Consider the following 17,976-nt stretch of genomic DNA (forward strand, 5'->3'; position numbering starts at 1 on the left):
ATGGCCTTTTGGGCTTCTGTCAGCACTAAATCACCTCTAAAAATAGCTCCCGTTTTGAATCCCAATCAGAAGCAATTTCTCCAGGATGAATTGAGATTTCGTGAAAAGTTGGACATTTTGGCACGCAGTGATGTGAATAATTTAACCGATTATTATGTGCGCAAACATGAGACCATTGATGATCCGGATTTGTTAGATAAACATGATTCCTTTTATCATACTACCAAAAGTTTGCTGGTACTGTTTCAAATAATGGGTGTTATGCCCATTCATCGTAATCCGCCTAAAACGAATTTACCACGGACGGGTTTTTCCTGGCATTCGAAACAGGTTTTATGGGCCATTTTTATCTATTGCATACAAACTACAGTGGTGGTGTTGGTTTTAAGGGAGAGAGTGAATAATTTTGTGGTAAATTCGGATAAACGGTTTGATGAGGCCATTTACAATGTGATTTTTATCAGTTTGTTGTTCACCAATTTTTTACTGCCTGTGGCAAGTTGGAGGCATGGTCATCAGGTGGCAATATTTAAAAATATGTGGACGAATTATCAATTGAAGTTTTTGATGGTCACTGGTACACCCATAGTATTTCCCAATTTATATTCTCTGACCTGGGCCTTGTGTATTTGTTCGTGGGCTTTAAGTATTTTAATAAATTTGTCACAGTACTTTTTGCAGCCAGATTTTGAATTGTGGTATACATTTGCCTATTATCCTATTATAGCCATGCTGAATTGTTTCTGTAGTTTGTGGTAAGTCTGGGATATATAGTGAAGCCTATTTATTTAGACTAATATCATTTATATTTCTTGTTTAGGTATATAAATTGCACTGCTTTCGGTACTGCTAGCAAGGCTTTGTTGAATTCTTTGAAAACTACTTTGAGGGGTGATAAGCCAGCAGAAAAATTAACAGAATATCGACATCTATGGGTGGATTTAAGTCACATGATGCAGCAGTTGGGTAAGTCACTACAGAAAAATAATAAAATCTTCAATAGGTTTAAACACTTAAAATATATTCTATTGAGTCTTCTCAGGTTATCCAAATCTAATAGATCTTCAAGGACAAGATCTATTGTTTTGACTTACTATATTAAACAGACCTTCTTTTTCACCTTTTTTAGGACGCGCCTACTCCAACATGTATGGCATGTATTGTCTGGTTGTCTTTTTCACCACCATCATTGCCACTTACGGTTCGTTTAGTGAAATTATCGATCATGGAGCCACCTATAAGGAAGTCGGCCTCTTTGTCATAGTTTTCTACTGCATGAGTCTTCTGTACATCATATGTAATGAGGCCCATTATGCATCGCAAAAAGTGGGCCTAGATTTTCAAACTCAATTGCTGAATGTCAACTTGACAGCTGTGGATACATCAACGCAAAAGGAAGTGGAAATGTTTTTGGTGGCTATAGCAAAGAATCCGCCCATAATGAATTTGGATGGTTATGCCAATATTAACAGGGAATTGATAACTTCGGTAAGTTTGAAATAGTTTAAAAGAGATAAATACTGTGAAAGGAAACTGTTTAAAAGACTAAAACCTGAACTAGAGATAAAGTAAATTTCTTTATCAATTCAATTTTATTGTCTAATCGTGGATCTTTATTAACTCAATTTCTTTGTCCAACCGTGGTTCCTTATTAAATCAATTTCTTGGTCCAATCGTGGTGCCTTCCTTATTAAGTCAATTAATTTGTCCAATCGTGGTTCCTTCCTTATTAAATCAATTTCTTGGTCCAATCTTGGTTCCTTATTTAGTCTATTTCTTTGTCTAATCGTAGTTCCTTATTAACTCAATTTCTTTGTCCAATTTTGGTTTGCTATTAAGTCAGTTTCTTTGTCCAATCGTGGTTCCTTATTAAGTAAAATTCTTTGTCCAATCGTGATTCCATATTAATTAAATTTCTTTGTATAATCATGGTTCATTATAAAGTCAATTACTATGTTCAATCGATGTCCCTTATTAAGTAAATTTCTTTGTCCAATCGTGGTTCCTTATTAACTCAAGTTCTTTGTCCAATCGTGGTTCCTTATTAACTCAATTTCTTTGTCCAATCTTTGTCTAATCGTGGTTCCTTATTAACTCAATTTCTTTGTCCAATCTTTGTCTAATCGTGGTTCCTTATTAACTCATGTTGTTTGTCCAATCGTGGTTCCTTATTAACTCAAGTTCTTTGTCCAATCGTGGTTCCTTATTAACTCAAGTTTTTTGTCCAATCGTGGTTCCTTATTAACTCAAGTTCTTTGTCCAATCGTGGTTCCTTATTAACTCAAGTTCTTTGTCCAATCGTGGTTCCTTATTAACTCAAGTTCTTTGTCTAATCGTGGTTCCTTATTAACTCAAGTTCTTTGTCCAATCGTGGTTCCTTATTAACTCAAGTTCTTTGTCCAATCGTGGTTCCTTATTAACTCAAGTTCTTTGTCTAATCGTGGTTCCTTATTAACTCAAGTTCTTTGTCCAATCGTGGTTCCTTATTAACTCAAGTTCTTTGTCTAATCGTGGTTCCTTATTAACTCAAGTTCTTTGTCCAATCGTGGTTCCTTATTAACTCAAGTTCTTTGTCCAATCGTGGTTCCTTATTAACTCAAGTTCTTTGTCCAATCGTGGTTCCTTATTAACTCAAGTTCTTTGTCTAATCGTGGTTCCTTATTAACTCAAGTTCTTTGTCCAATCGTGGTTCCTTATTAACTCAAGTTCTTTGTCCAATCGTGGTTCCTTATTAACTCAAGTTCTTTGTCTAATCGTGGTTCCTTATTAACTCAAGTTCTTTGTCCAATCGTGGTTCCTTATTAACTCAAGTTCTTTGTCCAATCTTTGTCTAATCGTGGTTCCTTATTAACTCAAGTTCTTTGTCCAATCGTGGTTCCTTATTAACTCAAGTTCTTTGTCCGATCTTTGTCTAATCGTGATTCCTTATTAACTCAAGTTCTTTGTCCAATCTTGGTTCCTTATTTACTCAAGTTCTTTGTCCAATCGTGGATCCTTATTAACTCAAGTCCTTTGTCCAATCGTGGTTCCTTATTAACTCAAGTTCTTTGTCCAATCGTGGTTCCTTATTAAGTAAATTTTTTCGTCTATTCTTGGTTCCTTATTAATTCAATTTCTTTGTCCAATCGTGGTTCCTTATTAAGTAAATTTTTTCGTCTATTCTTGGTTCCTTATTAATTCAATTTCTTTGTCCAATCGTGGTTCCTTATTAATTCAATTTCTATGTCCAATCTTGGTTCCTTATTAACTCAAGTTCTTTGTCCAATCGTGGTTCCCTATTAACTCAATTTGTTTGTCCAATCGAGGTTCCTTATTAACTCAATTTCTTTGTTCAATCGTGGTTCCCTATTAATCAATTTTTTTATCCAATCGAGGTTCCTTATTAACTCAATTTCTTTTTTTAATCGTGGTTCCCTATTAACTCAATTTCTTAGTCAATCGATGTTCCATATTAACTCAAGTTCTTTGTTCATTCGCGGTTCCTTATTAACTCAAGTTCTTTGTTCATTCGTGGTTCCTTATTATTAACTAAATTTCTTTGTCAATCGATGTTCCTTATTAACTCAATTTCTTTGTTCAATCGTGCTTCCTTATTAAGTCAATTTCTTTGTTCAATCGTGCTTCCTTATTAAGTCAATTTCTTTGTTCAATCGTGGTTAATTTTAAACTCAATTTCTTTGTCCAATCGTAGTTGCTTATTAAGTCAATTTCTTTGTTCAATCGTTGTTCCTTATTAAGTCAATTTCTTTGTCCAATCGTAGTTCCTTATTAAGTCAAGTTCTTTGTCCAATCGTGGTTCCTTATTAACTCAAGTTCTTTGTCTCTTCGTGGTTCCTTATTAACTCAAGTTCTTTGTCCAATCGGGGTTCCTTATTAAGTCAATTTCTTCGTCTATTCTTGGTTTCTTATTAAGTCAATTTCTTCGTCTATTCTTGGTTCCTTATTAAGTCAATTTCTTCGTATATTCTTGGTTCCTTATTAACTAAATTTCTTTTAATTTCCTTTGAGAAATTTAACTATTTTCTTTAAATTTAATTTTTTTTTCCAGAATGTTTCCTTTATGGCCACTTATCTGGTTGTCTTGCTGCAATTTAAAATCACTGAACAGCGCGGCATTCGTTCAAAGCAAGCCATGGAGGCCATGTAGGATTAAGAGAAAAGCCAGTGAATGGCTCTTCGGATATCACAGGCTTGAAATTATACAAATATCTTATTAAATTTTTTTAAAGCAATATTTTTGTGGAATATAAACGATGATAAAGTTTGAAATTCGATTTTTTAAAATACTATTAAACCAATAATATAACACACCCCTGCTTTATGTACTGTATGTAATATAGAAGTATAGTATATGATTATTGTGGGGGTTTAAAACCGCACTAAGGTTTGTGACAATGATAATAAATTAAAATTACTGACATATAGAGGGCGCTTGCATATTATTTCAAAGATTCCTCATATAAATTCTAATATAACTTAATTATTTAATTAAAACATATTTCTTAAGCAAATTTTCTATGCATTATAAGATTTTGAACTGGAAAAATATGATATGTTAAAGATTTCATTATAGTACTTAGTTTATGCATATTTATATTTAATATTTTGGATTTGCTTTTACATGTTTAATTAAATTGTAAGAAAAAAACTTGTTATGCTGTAAATAAATTTTATTTGATTCTTAGTTAATTTAAGATTACAATTTTTGTGTTTTATTTCACTTTATTATAATTATTCCATCTTGAAATTCTCTCCCTCCTTTTAAAGTCTTACAAATACATTACAAATGTTCTTATTTGCATGGCGCTCAATTCAATCATAAATTTACGATCATCATTGTATTGCAGAGGCAATTCGGCAACTGTTAACTTCAGCAGCTTCAATTTCTCCATACGCAAACGATTCAACTCTTTGTGACTCGAGCCGTAATCACGTTTCAAGCGATTACTTTCAGCACCCAAACCACCAATAGGCAAAAGCTCCTCGTGATAGTCGGTGGCTACTAAGGGCTTGTCTGCTTTAAGCAATTGTACATGATTGGCAGATTTGGCAAAGACAGCATAATTTTCATACCAGGAATCTTCAGGATCAGGTACAAATTCCATGCGGCGATTTTCATCTAACCAGGCATTACCATCGAGTGTGGTTTCTCTTATGTTGGTAATTTTGAAGCCTTGGAAAACCTCATTTATATCAAATTGCACAAATTTGGAGTATTCGGGATCTTCGTCTTTTTCCAGTATGTGTTCGAAACGTACTAAGATTTCATTCTCATGCCAGGGTTCAAAGGTTAGCAGGTGTATGTTTTTGGGCAAGGAAATGGAGAGGCCTGTGAACTGTAGAAATAATAAATAATATTTGAATCTTAATTATATTTTTTTTTAAACATTTTACTTACAATATTAGTAAATTGCTGTCTCCATTCTTCATACGAATACTTGGTATCACTAAAGAATCTCCATGGCTGCAGAGTCCTCTCCAGTTGAGTGAAACGCTCCAGAGATTGGGTTGTAGGACTTTGATCCAATTGCGAGGAGCCCATTATCAAATAGTGTATACCTCTGGCTACCAAACCCTGACCATAAGCCGTTTCATTCAATGACTCCTCCACACCAAAAGCATCATCATGCAACAGACGTCTATGAATCATAAGCTCCAAAGAACCATCTCCCAAAGAACTGCCACCCTGGGCACGATCTGTCAAAATAGCTAAGCGGGCATTTTCATCTTCTAAAGCTATTTTTGTAGTGATGGGATAATAATTGCCAGCTGCCTTTTCCAGCAGCTTAACCCTCCAAGTATCACGATGATCTTTCAGGCGTTTAATCATTTCCCGGCCATTGGAATCGGTATAGAATATACCCTCCGATTTGATGTCAGAATTGAAACGTGTTATTATTTCCTTACCAACACCATCGTCAATGGGTATGGGTCCCACCAACCACTCAAATTCAGCATATTTCTGTTGCTTATACACTCTCACCACTTGACTAATCCAGCTGTTGAATTTTTGATGTACTTCCTCCACTAAATCACCACGATAAACTGTGATTTCTGGGGCCACAGCCACGGTATGCACACTATCGGTTTTGGGTCGGAAAATATAGGCTCCCGAAGAACGATTGCGGAATTCACGATTATTGCCTATGGCAGCATCATAGTATAGGAATTCTTGGCTAATCATACGAGTCATGCCATCGGCCTCTACAGCCGCTAGGAAACCATTGGTGTCGAATGTTAGGCGTATGTTCTTTAATAAGGGTTTGGGGAAAATTAATAAAATTGTGGAATTTTATGGTTGTTTTGTTCTGAACACTTACCTCATTGCCTATATCTACTAAGCTTGACATATTATCTGGATCTGGTTGTGGTTTCATGTGATGGCCATTGGTTTTCTTTATGTAATAGGATTTGTAGCCAAATGAGGGCAGTTCGCTGGCCAGGAATATAAGCTCGTACTTGGCTTGTGATTCGCGGTATGTAAGGTTTTGTAGTTGGACGGGCACGGGTACGTATTGAATGTCGAGAACCACATCTGTAATTAAATTGAAATTATAATTGAAAAAAGCTTTTCTTGCCACTTAAAAAGTTTCTTTAGGAAAAAGCTTTTGTAATAAAAAAGTCCCAGTGCACACTGTGAAACATTTGCTGCAAAACATTTCAAAAATCCCTTTTGAAACTGCATTCTACAGTGGGGCAGAATAGAAATCTTTTGGAAATAAATCTGGCATTTCTAAACGGCTGGTCCGATCGAAACAAAATTTGACATGAGCGTAGCCAAGGAGTATTCGAGTTTAAGTTATTAAATTTGGATATACAAATTCTCCAGGCGGCGTTATAGGGGCTCAAGGTAGGGCACCTTCGATTTATTTCCAAAAAAATTTGATTCTGTCCCACTGTGCATTCGTGTCCACACAGTGAAGTTTTTGCTTTTCAGTTTTTGACAATTTTCCCAGAAATTGTGTTCCATTAGACTATTAACCCGCCCAAAATTCCCCTACAACTTACTCTTATAATCCGTTACCACATAATTAACATCCGGCACCGGTAGCCTCACATAATCATCAGTCGAATGTGACAGGGGATTGTACAAAGTCAGCACAAATTGTTCACTCTTCTCCGATACCTCACAGCTGCTGATGTTAAGCAATGAACAAGTCTTAAATTCAAATTGGAAAGGTCTAGGTTTGCCATGTCGCTTGGGACGTGGTGGATCGCCCTGGGTCAAACGATTCAAAACAGCACGAGCATTGGCACTGCAAGTACGCATGCCTACACTTAAGCGCCTGGCATAATCAAAGGCCACCTTTTGTTTTTCCGTGCCCGTTACAGCATCATGATGTTGCATCACGCCCATAGTTTCACGCATAAAACCCAAGTGGGGCAACAGTTCGGGATACAAGTTGGGTGCCAAGGCGGTAAGTTGTTTACAAACTTGTAGGAAATTGTTGCCTACTCGCTCGTAGCGCTTGAGTGTGGGTCTTGAGGTGAAATAGCCAGTCCAGTAGGCATGAGGATCCGAGGCATAGGGGAAGAAATCATCATCTTTGGTGGGCCAAGTAATACCAGCATCGTGTAGAGATTTGAGATAACACGAAGGGGTAGAGTAGAGCAGGTTTATGTCAGAGCCATTGGCTTGGCGGGCATTGGCATATCTGTAATGTTAGATGAAATTAATAGAGGTTCCATGTTTAGGGGATAAAGATTAAAATCAGCATGTTGAGAAAACTTTGGCTAACTCACTTTATAAGTTTATCCAAATTCTTATACCACATATTGGCATTTTGATAATGAAAATCCTCACCCATGGTTACCAAAATATGATTGGTGCGATAACCCTGGGACATATTATGCGCTATAGCGAAAAATTCATCAACCTAAAAAGGTTTATGTCAGAATGTGGATGGTAAAAGAAGGGCTAAAGTGAAGTGTTATTAAGATTAATTTTCGTTACATTACCAAATCCAAATTAAATGAATAAAGAAAATGCTGTATTTTAAATTTAATAATACAGCCTGCAAGTATGCATCAAAAATTAGTAATTTATGTAGCATATTTTAGGGAAATGTTAATATAAGCTTTAATATTATTTTGTTAATCTGTTTTTAATTTAAATTTATGAAAGTTAAAGTAAATTATTTGAATTTTCTAAAATGGTTAACCAAAATTATCTTTTCTTTTTTTGTGTGTGTACATGCAAATTTGTTTCTGATTTGTATCTGTTACCGTATTAATTTATCCAAATTTTTATAATAAACATTAGCATCCTGATAGGTAAAATCACCACCCATGGTTACGATTATATTATTAGTACGATAATATTTTGCTTGTTTTTCAACAAACTCATAGAACTCATCGACCTAATTGTAATGTTTGTAATAAATTTAATTAATGAATAGCATAGATAAGAATACAAGTATTTAAAATGAAAAAAAAAAGAAACACTTACCCTCCTTTTAACATTATTATCAGGTGAATGTTTACCATCTATAATTGGCTCATCGGCACATAAGATGTCGAAACAGAAACCAGGCGGTGGTTGATATTGATTGTACAATGCACCAGTGAAGAGGTGAGCCGCTTCATCTAAATTAGCCGAAGCTCTCCATATCATTTCGGCTTTTTTGGTCATTAGTCTTTCATCTTTGTCTTGGTAATCGAGTCGGCCAAAGAACAGACCATCGAAACCCATTTGTGCAAACATAGAAGCCATTTCACGTGAATGACCAAAGGGATCGATTTGCCAGCCAATGCGAGGACGGCCACATTCGCCAAAGGTGTCGTTGAGGCGTCTAAAGATGTTAGAAAATGTATTTTATGCAATTAGTCTGTAGTTGAGGGAGCATATCTTATTAGAAGAAGACGTATAATAGAACAAAATTTGTAATAAATTTAACATAAGATTTTAGGACGTGAAAATCAGCCATTTCTTTATATACCCACCACAAAATGATCCATACTCCGATATACCCCGATTTTTCTTCGAATAAAATATAATAATTAGTGTTACTCGTTGAATGACTTCCATAATTAAGGTATTTTTTATTAAGATTGTTTATAGAAATTAAAATTCGAATAAAAATAATTCGGTTTTTATTCGTATAAAAATTATTCGGTTTTTTATTCGATTAAAACTTTTTAATTTATAAAGATTTGTTAGCGTTTACATGTTTACTTAAAATTCGAATAAAAAATTTCAGTTGTTTATTCGAATACAAATTATTCGTGTTTTTATTCGAATAAAATTTTATATTTATAAAGATTTATTAGCAATTACATGTTCACTTAAAATTCGAATAAAAAATTTCGTTTGTTTTTTCTAATAATAATTATTCGTTTTTTTATTCGAATAATATTTTAATTTTCTAATGAATTGTAAACCATTTCATTTTTACTTTTACTATTTTCGAATAAAACTAATTCGCATCTTTTATATGAATAAAAATTATTCGGTTTTTTATTCGAATGAAATTTAAAATTTTTTTAGTTCCATTCAAATGTAATTCAAATAAAAATAATTAGGTTTTACTATGAAAAAAAAATAGTTCGGGTTTTATTCGAATCAAAATTATTCGGTTTTTTATCGAATAACATTTTAATCTAATAATGAATTGGTCACAATTTAATTTCTTTTTAGTTTTATCTAAAATTTTTTTGTTTTAATCGAATTTTTAATAAAATTTTATATTTATAAACTTAAAACTCTAATAAAAAATTTCGTTTGTTTATTCGAATAATAATTATTCGTTTTTTTATTCGAATACAATTTTAATTCAATAATGAATTGTAAAAAATTCAATTTTTACTATTTTCGAATAAAAATAATTCGCATCTTTTATATGAATAAAAATTATTCGGTTTTTTATTCGAATGAAATTAAAATTTTTTTTAGTTTCATTCAAATACAATTCAAATAAAAATTAATAGGTTTTACTACGAATAGTTCGGGTTTTATTCGAATAAAAATTATTCGGTTTTTTGATCTAATAACATTTTAATCCAATAATGAATTGGTCACAATTAAATTTTTTTAGTTTTGTCTAAAAAATTTCCAAACTTAAGTGGCAAATTAACCCGATTTTTATTCGAATAAAATATATTAATTACTCTTACTTGTTAAGAGACTCCATTATTAGGGTATTTTTATTAAGGTTGTTAATAAAATTTTTAATTCAAATTCGAATAAAAATTAATCGGTTTTTATTCGTAGATATAAGAATTATTCGGTTTTTTATATTTATAAAGATGTATTTTATATTTATAAAGATGTATAAGCAATTACATGTTCACTTAAAATTCAAATAAAAAATTCCGGTTGTTTATTCGAATAAAAATTATTCGGTTTTTTATTCGAATAAAATTTTAATTGTAAGCAATTTAATTTTTACTATTAGTGTATTGAATAAAAATAATCCGCATCTTTTATATGAATTAAAATTAAACATTCAATTGCAATTCAAATAAAAATGATTAGGTTTTACTATGAATAAAAATAGTTTTGGTTTTATTCGAATAAAAATCATTCGGTTTTTTTTATCGAATAACATTTTAATCTAATAATGAATTGGTCACAATTTTTTTTTTTTTAGTTTTATCTAAAATTTTTTTGTTTTAATCGAATTTTTAATAAAATTTTATATTTATAAACTTAAAATTCAAATAAAAAATTTCGTTTTTTTTTTAATTCAATAATGAATTGTAAACTATTAAATTTTTACTATTTTCGAATAAAAATAATTCGCATCTTTTATATGAATAAAAATTATTTGGTTTTTTATTCGAATGAAATTTAAAATTTTTTTAGTTTCATTCAAATACAATTCAAATAAAAATTGATCTAATAACATTTTAATCCAATAATGAATTGGTCGCAATTAATTTTTTTTTAGTTTTGTCTAAAAATGTTTCATACTTAAGTGACAAATTATTCGAATAAAATATACTTATTACTGTTAGTCGTTGAATGACTCCCATAAATAATTAAAATTCGAATAAAAATGGTAGGGCTTTTATTCGTATAAATATTATTCGGTTTTTCAATCGAATAAAATTTTAAACTTACTAAGATTTATTAGTAATTACGTGTTTACATAAAATTAGAGTAAAAATTATTCGAATAAAAATTTAATTTTATAATGAATTGTAAGTATGTAATAACATTTTTACTATTTTAGATAAAAAAATTGTTCGATTTTTTTGAACAAATAAAAATTATTCGGTTTTTTATTCGAATGATTTTTTTATTTTTTTTAGTTTCAACTAAAAATTTCCTAAAAATATAACCGATTAATCGTTTTTTATTCGAATTTACTTTGAAACTTATCAGGATTTATTAGCAATTACTATTATAAACATAAAATTAGAATAAAAATTATACGTTTTTTTATTCGAATAGAATTTTAATTTTATGATGAATAGTGAGTAATTACATTTTCACTTTTTTCGATAAAAAAATAATTTGAATTTTTTGTACGAATAAAAATTATTCGGTTTTTTATTCGAATGAAATTTAAAATTTTTTTAGTTTCACCTAACAATTTCTTAAAAACATAACCGATCAAAAGGAATTCCTTATTTCTACCCTGGTTTTTACTCGAATAAAATATGTATGTATACATATTTATATCTATTCGTATTTTTATCTTATAGAAAATATAAACTACAATTAAATTGAAATAAAAATAATTCGCTTTTTATTCGAATAAAAATTATTCTTTTTTTATTAGAATAAAATTTTAATTTTATAAAGCATTTTAACCAATTGGATTTTTACTTCGGGTTTTTTTTACGAATAAAAATTATTTGGTTTTTTATTCGAATGAAATTTAAAATTTTTTTTACTTTCACCTAAAAATGTTCCAAAATCATAAACTTTTTAAATTTAAACTTCAATATAGTTGAAATACAAATAATTCGGTTTTTATTCGTATAAAGATTATTCGGTTTTTTTTCGAATAAAATTTTAATTTAATAATTTATTTATTCGAAAACAAATTATTCGCTTTTTTATTCGAATGAAATTTAAATTTTTTTTAGTTTCACCTAAAAAGTTCCTAAACCTTAATCGATTTATGCAAGATGTAAATGCTTTCATTGGAAAATACTTCCAAAACTATTAATATTATCTATGACTTATGATGTCTAGACAATATATCTTGGTTGTATGAATTTTTCAACTATATATGTATCTACTACTAATTAAAATTATAAATTTAAAAAAAGTTATTTAAGATAGTAATTATTACTATATTTTTTTAGCACTGTTTGCATTGTTTAACAATGAAACTATTTTTTTGTATTTAAATAATAATTTATTTAAAAGCTATTTTAATGTTTTCAAAGACAAATATTATGTGAAAAATAATATTTGTTTGCAAGATTTTTAAATTAGATTTAAAAAAAAACTAAATGAAATCAACAAAAGTTTATAGTTTATAAAAATATGGCAGACTTAAAATGGCTGACCTTCTCAATGAATTTATTATTTGAAAATGAAATTTGTTTTATTATAAAGAATTATTAATTTAAAAACTTTACTTTGTGTAAGGGAAATTCCATGTTCTTAAAATATATATGTATGTATTTAAACAGACATTGATGATGATTTTATGACAAAGAAATTGACAAACATATTTTGAGCAATAATATTAGTTTAGGCGATTAAAATTTACAATAAATATCTCTTATTGAGATATTGGGGGATTTCATGTCAAGTGCACCAACTTTTTATATCGATGTCTTCCGACCGTCATGCACAAAGGTTAGTTCGGTGGAGAACTCTCTGAGTTAGAGGGGGTCAAAATTTGACATTTTGGCCGGGCAGGAGCTTTTTCTCATGCATGTAACTTATTTTCTTTTGTTCATAGAAAAATGCGTCCCGAAGAGTTTAGATAGCTATTTCTTCAATCATTCGAAAAAAATTAAAAAAAAATAAAAAAAATTTTCCGAAATCAAAAACTTTTTTGAGGCAATAGTTTTGGAGGTATTTTCCAAAGAAAGCTATTAAATATGGCTATAGATATTTTTTCAAATAATGAAGCAAATCAATAAAATTCAACGAATAATAAACGGGCAAAAATCGATTAAGGTTTTAGGTGAAATTAAAAAAATTTATTCGAATAACAAACCGAATTAAAATTTTATTTGCATAGAATTCATTATTTAATTAAAATTTTATTCGAATAAAAAACCGAATAACTATTATAAGTAATGATTTTTATTTAAAACGTTTATGATTTTGGAAAAAAAACTTAAAAAAATTAAATTTCATTCGAATAAAAAACCGAATAATTTTTATTCGAATAAAAAATCCGAAATAAATATGTAATTGCTTACAATTTTTTATTAAATTAAAATTTTATTCGAATAAAAAACCGAATAATTTTTATAATTTGTATTCGAATATAAAATTCGAATTAAAATTTAATTTGCTTAGAATTCATTATTAAATTAAAATTTTATTCGAATAAAAAAACGAATAATTATTATAAGTAATGATTTCCATTTAAAGCGTTTATGGTTTTGAAAAAAAACTTAAAAAAATTAAATTTCATTCGAATAAAAAACCGAATAATTTTTATTCGAATAAAAAATCCGAAATAAAAATGTAATTGCTTACAACTTTTTATTAAATTAAAATTTTATTCGAATAAAAAAACTGAATAATTTTTATACGAATAAAAACCGAATTATTTTTGAATCTAATATGAATCTAATAAAAAATTAGTTCCTTACATCTACCCCGTCTAGTAATGTCTATTCGTATTTTTATTGTTACACAAATTTTTAAATACATATGTACATATAATTGAAATAAAAATTATTCGGTTTTTATTCGTACAAAACTTATTCGGTTTTTTTATTCGAATAAAATTTTAGTTTAATAATGAATTGTAAGCAAATATATTTTTACATCCGGTTTTTTATTCGAATAAAAATTATTCGGTTTTTTATTCGAATGAAATTTAAATTTTTTTTAGTTTCACCTACAGATTTCCCAAAATCATAACCGATTTAAAGAGAAAATATTTTTACTGAGGCAATAGTTTTGGAGGTATTTTCCAATAAAAGCTATTACATATTGCAATAGATGTAATTTCAAATAATGAAGCAAATCAATAAAATTCAAAACGAATAAATCGATCGAGGTTTTAGGTGAAATTAAAAAAAAATTAAAATTTCATTCGAATAAAAAAGCGAATAATTTGTATCTGAATAAAAAATTAGAAGTAAAATTTAATTTGCTTACAATTCGTTATTAAATTAAAATAATTATTATAATTTTATTTTATTATTATTATAAGTAATGATTTCCATTTAAAGCGTTTATGGTTTTGAAAAAAAACTAAAAAAAATTAAATTCCATTCGAATAAAAAACCGAATAATTTTTATTCAAATAAAAAATCCGAAATAAAAATGTAATTGCTTACAATTTTTTATTAAATTAAAATTTTATTCGAATAAAAAGACCGAATAATTTTTATACGAATAAAAACCGAATTATTTTTGAATCTAATATGAATCTAATAAAAAAATGAATTCCTTACATCTACCCAGTCTAGTAATGTCTATTCGTATTTTTATTGTTACACAAATTTTTAAATACATATGTACATATAATTGAAATAAAAATTATTCGGTTTTTATTCGTACAAAAATTATTCGGTTTTTTTATTCGAATAAAATTTTAGTTTAATAATGAATTGTTAGCAATTACATTTTTATTTCGGATTTTATAAACGAATAAAAATTATTCGGTTTTCTATTCAAGTGAAATTTAAAATTTTTTTAGTTTCACCTAAATCATAACCGATTTAAAGAGAAAATATTTTTACTGAGGCAATAGTTTTGGAGGTATTTTTCAATAAAAGCTATTACATATTGCAATAGATGTAATTTCAAATAATGAGGCAAATCAATAAAATTCAAAACGAAAAAATCGATTAAGGTTTTAGGTGAAATTAAAAAAAAAAAAAAATTATTCGAATAAAAAAGCGAATTATTTGTATTCGAATAAAAAATCCGAATTAAAATTTTATTTGCTTACAATTCATTATTAAATTAAAAGTTTATTCGAATAAAAAACCGAATAATTATTATAACTAATGATTTTCATTTAAACGTTTATGATTTTGGAAAAAAAAACTAAAAAAAGAATTAAATTTCATTCGAATAAAAAACCGAATAATTTTTATTCGAATAAAAAATCCGAAATAAAAATGTAATTGCTTACAACTTTTTATTAAATTAAAATTTTATTCGAATAAAAAAACTGAATAATTCTTATACGAATAAAAACCGAATTATTTTTATTTCAAAGATTTCGGGAATAAAAAATTAATTCCTTACATCTACCCCGTCTAGTAATGTCTATGTCTATTCGTATGTTTAATGTTATACAAATTTTAAACTACATATAATTGAAATAAAAATAATTCGGTTTTTATTCGAATAATTTAATTTTATAAAAATTATTCGGTTTTTTTGTTCGAATAAAATTTTAGTTTTTATTCGAATAAAAATTATTCGGTTTTTTATTCGAACGGAATTTAATTTTTTTTAGTTTCACCTACAGATTTCCCAAAATTATAACCGATTTAAAGGTAAAATATTACTACTGAGGCAATAGTTTTGGGGGTATTTTCCAAAGAAAGCTATTACATCTTGTTCTGGATTATATTCCAATAAAATTCAATGACTAAAAATTAGGGAAAAAATCGATTAAGGTAAAAATGCGAATAATTTGTATTCGAATAAAAAATTCGAAGTAAAATTTTATTTGCTTACAATTCATTATTAAATTAAAATCTTATTCGAATAAAAACCGAATTATTTTTGTTTCAAATAGTTCGGGAATTTTAATTTCCAATATAATTGAAATAAAAATAATTCGGTTTTATTCGTCTAAAAATTATTCGGTTTTTTTGTTCGAATAAAATTTTAAAGGGAATCATTACTTATGTATACCTTTACAAATTTTAAACTGCAATATAATTGATATAAAAATAATTCGGTTTTTATTCGTATAAAAATTATTCGATTTTTTATTCGAATAAAATTTTAATTTAATAATGAATTGTAAGCAAATACAATTTTACTTTGGATTTTTAATTCGAATGCAAATTATTAGCTTTTTTATTCGAATGAATTTTAATTTTTTTTTTAGTTTCACCTTAAGTTTTCCCAGAATTCATTACTTCTACCCCGTGTAGTAATGTCTATTCGTATTTGAATTGCTATACAAATTTTAAAAATAATTCGATTTTTATTCGTACAAAAAATATTCGGTTTTGTTATTCGATAAAATTTTAATTTAGTAAGAATTGTTAAAAAATACTGTTTTTTATTCGAATGAAATTATTTATTTTTTTAATTTCACTTCAAATTGTCCCAAAAAATCTTTTAAATCACGCCATCGCACAAATAATTCAACAAATGTTAAAATATACATCTTGTATTTTTATTGTTACCAACATTTTTAGATAACTTAAACACCCTTCATAAAAAGTAGCGTTAAAAACTATGAATAACTTTTATTACAAAAAAACCACACTCAATTTAAAAGAAATTTTTTTATATTTTTATAATATTTAATATGAATTCACTTAAACCAAACACTCACCTCAAACCCCAAGCGAATTGATCTATAATACTCTGATAATGTGTTGTGGCCTCATCGTTCATACTCCAAGCACCACCAATAAATTCCAAACGCCCCTCATTCACCAACATTTTAACCTGTTCCTGCAGTTCGGGCGTTTGCTCACGCCACCATTTGAAAAAGAAAGCCGACTCCACATAAATAAAACGTTTTTGGGGATCTTTTAGTAATTCCTGTACCACAGAGTCCAAGATATATTGGACACCGGCTTTTTGTATTAATGTTTCACTGCCATAATAATATTGATCGACTGTCTTTAGCCAGCCCACATCATCATGGGTATGGGGTATTAAGTGAACATTTAGCATATGAGGCTTGGTTTTGGGACAACTCTATAATGAAGGGGGAAGAGGGGGTAATAAAATATTTAATATTATTAAATTGTGTCTCTTTTATTGCTCTTTATTTTTCTTCAAATTTATTTTTACATTCTTGTTGATAACATTTGTTGACCTACCGCATAACCGCAGTTTGTACCCACATTGGGCATTGATTTTTGGGGACGCAATTCAGCATTTTGTATTAACGTTACAGTAATGCAGAGCACTGCAATTACTGTGGCCTTTAAGCCGGTTGTCATTGTATTACAAAAACTATACAATTTATATTATTTTAATATTGTTTTTTTTCTTTTCTTTTATTCACTTATATCAAAATTTTCTGCTTTTCCCGCTTAGGTTTTAAATGTCATTACGTTTTGAAAATCCCCGCTCAACTGAGTCAAAGTAAAGAATATAATTCTTACTTATACAAGTAAGTGCCCATTACTAAGTAGAAATATTACTCTAACAACTAGAATTCACTCAAAGTATCTACAAGATGTAGTAAAAGAAATTTTAAATGAAAAGATTTCTATAGAACTTATACGTTTTTGAGCAGAAATACTAGAGTGAGTGTAGAAGAGCAACAAACCTATAATGAAAATCCCGGATTAATTGAGAGAATACTCTCTTTAGTTTTGTATATAAATGAGACAAGATTTATAATTGCAATGCAACCTAACGAACGAGCCTACATAGTAAGTGAGGCGTAGCATTACAAATGATAAGAAATTTACTACAAATAGCAAACAGTGGGAGACAAAATAGTTGTATGTAAACAAACATTTTGTTTTTGTAATTTTACGGAAATTTTAAGAACAAAGTTTTTTTTTTACAAATTAATTAAATGACAAATTCTAATTATTATATAGTCATAAAAATACAAAAAGGGACCAAAAGTGGACTTGGTACCCTCTGTTGTTTCTAAAAGCATCTAATGGCGATTTCTTTTCTGACACAAAATGTTGACAGCATATCGAGCCCTTAGCGCCAAA

The 17,976-nt window shown here is 28.6% G+C and overlaps 2 protein-coding genes across 3 annotated transcripts; one reads left to right on the forward strand and one right to left on the reverse strand.

The window, feature by feature from the left end:
• Gr21a (Gustatory receptor 21a) lies at positions 1 to 4,147 on the forward strand. Its single transcript, XM_065501397.1, has 4 exons — positions 1 to 755; positions 821 to 966; positions 1,130 to 1,488; positions 4,049 to 4,147. Exons 1-4 carry the CDS (start codon positions 1 to 3, stop codon positions 4,145 to 4,147), a joined length of 1,359 nt encoding a protein of 452 aa, XP_065357469.1.
• A 502-nt stretch (positions 4,148 to 4,649) lies between these two features.
• LManII (Lysosomal alpha-mannosidase II) lies at positions 4,650 to 17,343 on the reverse strand. 2 transcript variants are annotated; one of them, XM_065501395.1, is made up of 8 exons: positions 17,119 to 17,343; positions 16,623 to 16,993; positions 8,450 to 8,792; positions 7,744 to 7,877; positions 7,009 to 7,655; positions 6,321 to 6,535; positions 5,399 to 6,250; positions 4,650 to 5,336 (listed from the first exon to the last, which is right to left on the reverse strand). In XM_065501395.1, exons 1-8 carry the CDS (start codon positions 17,239 to 17,241, stop codon positions 4,770 to 4,772), a joined length of 3,252 nt encoding a protein of 1,083 aa, XP_065357467.1. In that variant the 5' UTR covers positions 17,242 to 17,343; the 3' UTR covers positions 4,650 to 4,769. The 2 variants fall into 2 exon arrangements, with proteins under 2 accessions (XP_065357467.1, XP_065357468.1); XM_065501396.1 differs by lacking the exon at positions 7,744 to 7,877 and adding an exon at positions 8,227 to 8,360.
• Positions 17,344 to 17,976: the final 633 nt, after the last annotated feature.

Source organism: Calliphora vicina, chromosome 2, assembly GCF_958450345.1.
Source record: "Calliphora vicina chromosome 2, idCalVici1.1, whole genome shotgun sequence".
NCBI lineage: Eukaryota > Metazoa > Arthropoda > Insecta > Diptera > Calliphoridae > Calliphora > Calliphora vicina.

Bases quoted from the DNA above. Each gene is read 5' to 3' on its own strand.
- Gr21a (XM_065501397.1), top strand. From the start codon at position 1: ATGGCCTTTTGGGCTTCTGTCAGCACTAAATCACCTCTAAAAATAGCT. The intron at 756-820 runs GTAAGTCTGGGA...TTTCTTGTTTAG, and splicing joins AATTGTTTCTGTAGTTTGTG to GTATATAAATTGCACTGCTT. The intron at 967-1,129 runs GTAAGTCACTAC...CACCTTTTTTAG, and splicing joins TCACATGATGCAGCAGTTGG to GACGCGCCTACTCCAACATG.
- LManII (XM_065501395.1), bottom strand. From the start codon at position 17,241: ATGACAACCGGCTTAAAGGCCACAGTAATTGCAGTGCTCTGCATTACT. The intron at 16,994-17,118 runs GTAGGTCAACAA...CCTTCATTATAG, and splicing joins GTACAAACTGCGGTTATGCG to AGTTGTCCCAAAACCAAGCC. The intron at 8,793-16,622 runs GTGAGTGTTTGG...TAACATCTTTAG, and splicing joins CAATTCGCTTGGGGTTTGAG to ACGCCTCAACGACACCTTTG.